The sequence below is a fragment of the Saccoglossus kowalevskii genome, chromosome 13 (assembly GCF_978046115.1).
Source record: "Saccoglossus kowalevskii chromosome 13, keSacKowa6.1, whole genome shotgun sequence".
Classification (NCBI taxonomy): Eukaryota; Metazoa; Hemichordata; class Enteropneusta; family Harrimaniidae; genus Saccoglossus; species Saccoglossus kowalevskii.
In genome coordinates this window covers 32,293,494-32,302,624 of record NC_140653.1, presented here as the reverse complement: position 1 = coordinate 32,302,624, position 9,131 = coordinate 32,293,494, and the positions used below count along the sequence as shown (strand labels likewise).

The following is a 9,131-nucleotide window of genomic DNA, read 5'->3' as shown; positions in this document are numbered from 1 at the left end:
AAGATCATGCAGGATTCGACAAAATCTAAACTATTTTTTTGTCAATAATGTGCTATACAAACTTGTTGATGGTCTATTTTGATGAAGTATGGGAATCTTAATGCAATGTTCCTCCCTGAAAGATTGGCATTTCAACATTGAGCTTATAAAAAAAAATGAAGTTCAAAATCGTTTGATCAGCGCCTTTCACGCAATATGGTTGATTTTGCAGTGAATAGATAATATTAACAAACCAGAAAGCATTCTCTCATTTGGTTTGTTCGTAAGTAATCATGTAAACGTTATCAGTGAAAAAACAAATGCTGTCATTAGGAAGAATATAACACATCGCCTGTTGAATGCCTCAGTGAATAGCCAAAATGAATGGGAAAATTTTGTTGGCATATGTTGTGTTAAATAAAACATTAAACGTCTCAAGAGAACCTTGGTATATGGTGAACATTCAAGCACTATTCTTGGACTATTCACAGAATGAAAATAACATGCACTGATCTGACACTTCACTAATTTTTTATGTGTGACAATTTGTCAGCCTTCCGGCAGTTTCTGCTTTTGTTCAAATATTTGGCATGCCCCTGGAAAGTAGGTACAATTTGCAACTGTGATAAACTTCTCCAGAGTGGAGTTCTTTTGAAAACTCTTGCTTGTATGATGGCCAATAAATTTTAATTGATGTCAGTGCATGGTTGCGAGTTGCTTATGTTTTCTTTTTATAATTTTTAACTAGTATGTATTTTGTAATTTATTACGGTACATGTACATCTTATTCGTTTCATTCTGGGGACTTGCGGATAGACCTTGCCTGCATCTGCCTGTCCAGCCATTGCTCACAAATACTCGACCCGACCCGATCAAGTTAAAATTTTACGCATACATCATGCACTACATAGTATGATGGACAATCTAAGGCAAAACATTTTTCAAATTATGCATCTTGGACGTACCTGGACCAATCGCATTTAAACTTGAACATATCAGACAAACCCATGCCTGCCATCTTGTTTAAATGATTGAATTGTTTCCATGGAGCCATATCAGCAAATAAATTTGAAGAAAATATATTAAAAATGAGTAAACTTGTATTGAAAAAGCCAGAACGAGGATCAGATTGATCTGCTGGAGGAGCCCCCATTTAATTTGTTAAATTTATGATTTTCATTTTCTCCACCTTCAAAATTATGAATATTAACTGTCCTGCGTGGATTGCAACCTTGCCATTATTCCGTAATCCTCGCACAGAGGGCGTTTTTGAAACGCCTGTTTTAAATTATGGACTACAGAGGGCGTATATGAATAAATTTATTCCATAGATTCACTAGATCCACTAGATCTAGAGTGCCAAAAGGGGGAACCAAAAGGGGGAATTGCTAGTACATATTTCGAAGAAGTATAATTGTAAGTTGTTGAATTGGTTTACTTGAAAGAATGTAAAGTCTCGTTCTCACCGGAAGCGAGGAAATCTTCGATGAACTATGAACTTCCTCGTTTCACTGGGATATCGTCGTACCCTACTCGCTCTGCTCATGTCTTGTGGACAGTAGACCAACATGCTATCCGAAAAGGAGAAGGAAGGTTTCCAACAAATGCTGTCCCAGTTGTCTGGGGATGAACTCTTATCTTTGAAAGACACTGTTACAAGGACAATGGTGACGGCACAAAGCAAGACAGGTAAGGCGTGTATTATTTCACAGTCCCTCTATCGTGATAGTCTGTTAGAGGGACTGTGATTCACAGGCGCCTGTGCTGTGATTTAGCTGCAGTTCTGTAGCTCGCTTGGTTTCGCTGTCGGTTATTTTGTTCGTCGTGGTGTTAACGCGTAACCGACAGCGAAACCAAGCGAGCTACAGAACTGCAGCTAACTGTGATTATATGAACATTATGCAGCTGTTACAGAATGCACCTGTCTTGTATTTACGACACTTGGCCAAAAACTGAAGTGCCTCCAATTCCGTGACAAGATCTGTTCACATTGTAGCGATTGTTTTGATCTGTAGTCTGGGTGAATTAAAATAGGTGATGGCGGAATATGACGTCACTGATTTACAATTGGAACTGTTAAAACTGCTGCAAGGCCAGGGTAGATATGGTTCATAATCATAATGTCTGTCCGTATTTGTACTTTTCGGTGGCTTGCCGGAATGGGTTTTGCCACAGGCACTTGTAGCTGTGGAGCTGTGATAGGGAAAATAGATATGGTTAGAATATGCTAAAATCTAATTGGGCTTTTTAGGAGTACAAGCCTAAAGGATATGCCCCTAGCTATTATTATTTTCTGTTGTTTTTCCTCATCTTCTTCTTTTTTTTCTGTTACATTTTTCAAGAAGTCGCTTGAGAAGCAATAACCTAAAACTTAGTGTGCTGATTCAGACCAATGGAAACAGATACAAATAACTTTCAAAAAGGTGACCGGTTCAATAATTGCCATACTATGAAATTTTGTATTGCTTCTCACTCGGCTAGTTTTAGATTAAAGTGTGGTAGTCGTCACGCTGCGCATATGCAAGATATATGGGTCTCGTATAAACAAAGATGGCGACTTCGGCTGTTGCGCAGATCAACGAGTACGAACTGAGAATTTTCCAAGCCTTAATTAGGCAATTTTCATGCGATTGGAAGGTATCGAAGGAGTCAACGCCGGTAATCAGTGCAAGCCGTGCCCAAGTCAAACCTCATACTTGTGATTTCCATTTGAAGAACGCATTGGATTGTGGGAATATCAATGTTTATCAACACAAATGTCGCGACGACTACCGCACTTTAAACTATCTGAGGACCTAAAACTATTCAAGCACCTGCAACTAGTTGTTCATTGTTATTTTGTACTATGCACATGCAAAATCTCAGCACATTTCATCCAAGTCTTGAGAAGGTTGAAAAATGGGAAAAAAAAAATTGAAATCTGTTTTTTGTAATTTTTAAATATAAAAAATTAAGATTTTTGTAATCTAATTGCAAAAACCCAAAGATCTGATCAACCTTGCATAAATGGCTTAATCACTGTACTCTCTTCAAAATGATTGGTTAATTGGTCCCTTGCTTCTAAAATGTGCTCTTACTGGTGTATATGCAAACTTTTCACTGTCCTTTGTAATTAGAAATATAAATGGATAACAAATGATGCATTACTAAAAATATCATAGTACCTAAAATGCCAGGGTGCAAGATCTAATCAAATAGCAAATCAATCACTACCCGAGTCGGCCTGAACGAAAAAACTTTCCAGCCAATTAGTACATTGGTGACGTATTCCACAAAATTTGATCTTGATTTGCATTCTGCTGTGCGTCAATAAAAATTAGGTCAAGTCGCTAATTAACCAATCAAAATGATGGATGGTGCCATTGTGTTTGAATCACCATAGCTCATTTAAATGACAGTTCAGTGACTTCACGGTGACTGTTCAGTATTGACTTGATGATACACCATACCCATGGCTGTTCAGTGTTGACCACACCTATGAATTTCAGTTCAATGCTAACATGACTGGACTGATCATGTTCAAACTTTACACATTTTTGTGCTAAAATGCATTATGAATGTCATGGTCAGACTAAAGAAAGGGATTGCACAAATAAACTGGCTCCACTTTGTTTCATGTCTGTCACAAGAGTGTAAATAATTATTTGGCACTAATGTTGACAGTCACTATAAAAACTGGACGATGACTTTTTCATTTTATGATGATTACTCTAATTCTCAATTTTTGACTCCCCGTGTGCGAAGCACAAAAGGGAGTCTTTGCAGTTACCCTGTCTGTATGTCTGTCATTTTTTTTGTTCCACGGTTATCTCAAGAACCACTAATCAAATTTTGATGAAACTTGGTACATAGATGCTCTGGGATAATGCGCAGAATTGATTAGGTTTTGGTAAAAACCATGAATATTAATTACCTAATTTGCATGATAATTAGCTGATTTTTAGCTGTTCCATGACTGTTCCACTGATATCTGAAGAACCACTCATTGGATTTTGATGAAACTTGGCACATGGATACTCTGAACTAGTGCGCAGATTTGATTAGTTTTGGGTATAAATCTATGAATATTAACTGCCTAATTTGCATAATAATTAACTTATTTTATGCTGTTCCATGACTGTTCCACTGATATCTGAAGAACCACTCATTGGATTTTGATGAAACTTGGCACATGGATACTCTGAACTAATGCGCAGATTTGATTAGTTTTGGGTAAAAACCTGTTTATATTAATTATCTAATTTGCATAATGATTAATCAATTTCCGGCTTTGAAAACTAACATAGATGTCATATGACACTGCACAGACCTGATGTAATATCAGTACATATTAATTACCTAATTTGCATAATTAATTAATTTTCAGCTTTTGATATTTCAAGTAGTAATGATCACGTTTCAATGAAACTTGGTACATAGTTACTTGAGGACTGTGCAGAGACCTAATCAGTTTTTGGGTAAATATTTGTGTATATTAATCACCTTATTAGCATAATTAGTTAATTTTCAGCTTTTCACCTGATAGAAATGTATCTCAAGTACTAATCATCACATTTCCATGAGACTTGCGACATAGATCTTCTAGGACTATGCAGAGACCTGATTAATTTTGGGGTAAATAATTGTGCATATTAATTACCTAATTTGCATAATTAGTTATATTTTTGCTGTTCTATGGCTGTTGCACTGATGTCTAAAAAACCACTCATTGGGTTTTAATGAAACTTTTAAAGAGTACGCATCACATTTCAATGAACCTAGGACTATACATCATATTAGTTTTTGGTAAATATTTATGCTTCTTAATCACCTAATACTGATATCTCAAGTATTGATCATCACCTTTGAATAAAACTTGGTCCATAAATGCTCTAGGACAATAGACAGCCTGATTAATTTTGGGTTAAAATCTGTTTATTAGTCCCCGTTCGGACGGAGTCAGAAAACGGGGACTTATGTTTTGCCCTGTGTGCGTCCGTCCGTCCGTGCGTCCGTTCGTCCGTGATCACCTGTATCTCGAACATGCATGGACCGATTATGTTCAAACTTCACTCATACATCACACATTATATGGGACATATGCACATGCATTTTTTTCATGATCCGATTAACGATAGCCGAATAGCGGCCATTTTAAGGCCGAAAATGCATCAAAATCGCACATTTTCACCATTCCGGACCCGGATCTCAGTTATGCATGGACGGATTTCGTTCAAATTTGTTACATACATTAAACATAATAGGACCTTGATGCACGTCATTTTTTTTTCGGATCAAGTTCGAAATGGCCGACTGGCGGCCATTTTGTTTTAAAGAATTCAGTTCTGGATCGGTATCCGAGACATGTCTGGATTGATCAAGTTCAAACTTCACACACACAAGGTACATCATGTCACAAATATGTATGTGCATTTGTTTCATGATCCCATTAACGATAGCCAAATGGCGGCTGCTTTAAGGCCAAAAATGCATTGAAATCGCACATTTTCACCATTCCGGACCCAGATCTCAGTTATGCATTGACGGATTTCATTCAAATTTGGTACATACAGTACATTAAACATAATAGGACCTTGATGCACGTCATTTTTTTTTCCGGATCAAGTTCGAAATGGCCGACTGGCGGCCATTTTGTTAAAGAATTCAGTTCTGGATCCGTATCCAAGACATGTCTGGATTGATCAAGTTCAAACTTCACACACACATGGTGCATCATGTCACAAATAGATATGTGCATTTGTTTCATGATCCGCTTAACAATAGCTGAGTGATGGCCATTTTAAGACCGAAAATGCATTAAAATCACGTATTTTCACAATTCCGGAACCAGATCTCAGTCATGCATGGATGGATTTTGTTCAGATTTAGTACAATGTGTTGTACATATGCAGATGCATTTCGGTCATGATCTGCTTTGAATGTATATGTCACTCAAATATGAACAGAACGGGGACGTGTCATTGACAATGACTTGTATTAATATTCTAATTAGCATAATAATTAATAATTTTTTTGGTTCTAATCACATTTCAATGAAACTTGGTACATTGTGCAGACCTTGTTAGTTTTACACTTAAATCTGTTCATATTAGTTACCTTATTTGCATAATTAGTTTTCTGCGTTTCCATCAATATCTCAAGTTCAAGTAATTTTGAATTAATTTTTAATGTGTCTCCAATACTATCAGCACACGGGAGTTCTTTCTAAGCTTTCTTTGATTAGTGAATATTTTTGGTGAATTACTGTTGTACATATTGATTCTCCATTGTGATTATTTAGATGATGCATAAATTATCTATTGACCTTGAATTATTTTATCTGCGTGCGTCTTCATTACAGAAGCAATCAGTGCCATTGTTAATTACAGTGAGAGTGCTGTGCAGTTATTACGCAGAAAGAAGCTGAAACACAAATATATTTTCCAGTACTTGGTCAGTAATAACATCCATGTGTTGCCCACCGCTGATAAACCATGTCTTATACGCAAAGTTATGGAACATTGGGGAACACAAGTCCAACTTCTACGTGATGTGGACCTCAAAGAGGTTTGTTTGTTTTGCTTGTTAAAATATTTTCATATTTGTTGTTTTGACATGTGTGACATATTTTGTTACAAGGATGGTTTTACAATGACATTACCACCTGATATCACTTGTTGATACAGCTGGTTGATTTGAGTGATATCATGCGCTAGTGTATAATCCTTGGACTGAAGGCGACTAAAAAAAGTGACATCACGAGTGTCAACCAGCTCTATGAAAAAGTGATATTAGGTGATTGATAAGCTATTTAGACATGTTTACAGCCACCGATGATTTTCAAAATCAACAGAAATATTACCCTACTTTACAATATTTTTTCAAAATAAACTATCAGTCATCACTATTGCACCATGCCAGTTATTGTTATCCAGTCTGAAATTCTCATATCACAGCAATAAAAACAGTACCATTCCATGATTTTGTTTTCTCTGCATACTGCTCAAGAACACACATGCACATTGCCACATTTATCAATTAATTTTTAATGTGTCTCCAATACTATCAGCACACAGGAGTTCTTTCTAAGCTTTCTTTGATTAGTGAATATTTTTGGTGAACTACTGTTGTACATATTGATTCTCCATTGTGATTATTTAGGTGATGCATAAATTATCTATTGACCTAAGTCAAAAATGTCACTCCCAAACACGACAGATGAAGAAAAAATGATAGCTATGATGAACAATGAAAATAAAACAATTATAAAACTAGCTAAATACATTTACGAATGTTTCAAAATTAGAGAAAATAACATGAAAAAGCCTTCATTCTCATCCAAATAAACAACAATATTAATATCAAGGCATATCTGCAAGTTTTTTTTTTTTTTTTTTCTGTTATCATTTTTATGATATTTTATCTTATTGTCTTTCTTGTTTGTTTTTTTTCATCCACACTTTATTGTAATTTAACTCAAGATCCTATAAAGGATATGATATCAATAAAGTTTTATTATTATTATTATTTATCTTAGTGATAATTCACAGTAAATGTCACTACTGTGAATGATATGCACCATAAACATATGATAGTGTCTTTTTGACAATGAAATATATTTTCCTTATGGTATTTGCTGTTAATTTCGTTGGCAGTTTTTAAAAAAAAATCAACAGTAAACAAAAACATTATCTGTACTATATTGTTACTGCTATATGCACACAAGAGTAGTACCTTACCCACAAATTGCTTTAATCTGTTTAGTTATAACCATGGCAACAACAATAATCTTACTATTATCATACATTCATCAGACACATTTCTAACACCTTGGTGGAACAACACTAGCATTTTAACAATCACACATTAGAATAGTGTATGCAAAGAAGTTGAATATCAGGTTTAATTGATCATCTTATTTCTAGGAACCTGGTGACTTGGATATGCATCAGGAACACAGGGCACCAACAGATGGACGAGTGTCTCCAGTAAACGTGATGCAGTCCATGGCTGAACAGTTTTCTACTTGGTTTTATCAAATGCTCAACTCTTATAATCCAATACTGGGGCAGCAACCAAGTAGTTCTTGGGGACCACAGCATTTTTATCACAATGTCAAATTAAAAATTTTTATAGAACGAGGTTTAGAAGAGTTTGAAGGAGACACTTTGGTTGCACAAAGACTGTTGGCATTTCCCAAAGATGAATGTTTGCTGTTTAATCCAAATATTGGTCCTAATGGAGTCAAAGGAATGGAGAATGCTCACGGTCTTGTTTTGGTGTGTGTCTGTGGAACAGTTCATCGAGGAAATAACTGTTTAGGTGTATTTGAACAGACTTTTGGGTTAATTAAAGATCCAGGTTTGCAGAACAATTGGAAAATAAAACACATTAATCTGAAGATGCAGATTACGGCAGTGGCTCAGACACCAGTACTTGATGACACACCGGAAACTCTAGCTATCATGGCACAACCAGGGAATACACTTTCATTGAGATAATTCATTAAATGACAGCACTCAGACACGATTCATTAAATGACAGCACTCAGACATGATTCATTGTTCATTATCACAGTTAACACATGGAGGTGATTAATAGAATGAAGACACTGTCATTGAAAGATTTCATTGTACATTATCGAAGTATGCCATATACCAAGTAATTCAGTATGAAATGACATGGAGATATTTCATCCAGAAACATTTGGGACACATGAAAATATTGTATGGTATTGGTAAATTATGAAATCCATGGTCTTGTATGTCCATTGAAACAAAATTTGAGAATTTTGTGCAACTAAAAACAGGAATTGACATCGTGGATGAAGGGTCTTCTATTAATCAAGCTAAATTGAAGATGTGTTTAGTTGAAATATGCAACATTCAGCTTAAACATTTGCCTTCTGTAGTTTTATTTTTAGTACGTGTTTGAATGCAAGTTTTGTTTTAATTACTAATTGGCGTGAGAATCTATTTTTGCTTGATTCTGATGTTTATTTAAGAACAACCTTCCAAACTGGAGTAAAGTCACCGAAGTTGGAGAACGAGATCATGCTGGGTCACCAATATGTGGTGTGAGTTAAAACTTACTCCTAAACACTAATATTTTGTTGGTATGTTTAAGAGTTGTGATTGCAACACAAAGTAAATAATAAATCAAGCAAGACACTG

General features: G+C 35.5%; 1 protein-coding gene across 2 annotated transcripts; it reads left to right on the top strand.

The window, feature by feature from the left end:
- The first annotated feature begins 1,338 nt into the window (after window positions 1-1,338).
- Window positions 1,339-8,510, top strand: LOC100369812 (uncharacterized protein C3orf38-like). 2 transcript variants are annotated; one of them, XM_002733818.4, is made up of 3 exons: window positions 1,339-1,668; window positions 6,320-6,525; window positions 7,884-8,510. In XM_002733818.4, exons 1-3 carry the CDS (start codon window positions 1,548-1,550, stop codon window positions 8,457-8,459), a joined length of 903 nt encoding a protein of 300 aa, XP_002733864.1. In that variant the 5' UTR covers window positions 1,339-1,547; the 3' UTR covers window positions 8,460-8,510. The 2 variants fall into 2 exon arrangements, with proteins under 2 accessions (XP_002733864.1, XP_085363351.1); XM_085507225.1 differs by lacking the exon at window positions 1,339-1,668 and adding an exon at window positions 1,991-2,077.
- Window positions 8,511-9,131: the final 621 nt, after the last annotated feature.

What these genes read in the sequence shown, in the direction of transcription:
- LOC100369812 (XM_002733818.4), top strand. Translation starts at nt 1,548, where the DNA reads ATGCTATCCGAAAAGGAGAAGGAAGGTTTCCAACAAATGCTGTCCCAG. An exon ending in GACGGCACAAAGCAAGACAG is followed by an intron (nt 1,669 to 6,319) that starts GTAAGGCGTGTA and finishes TCTTCATTACAG; the next exon opens with AAGCAATCAGTGCCATTGTT. An exon ending in GTGATGTGGACCTCAAAGAG is followed by an intron (nt 6,526 to 7,883) that starts GTTTGTTTGTTT and finishes TCTTATTTCTAG; the next exon opens with GAACCTGGTGACTTGGATAT.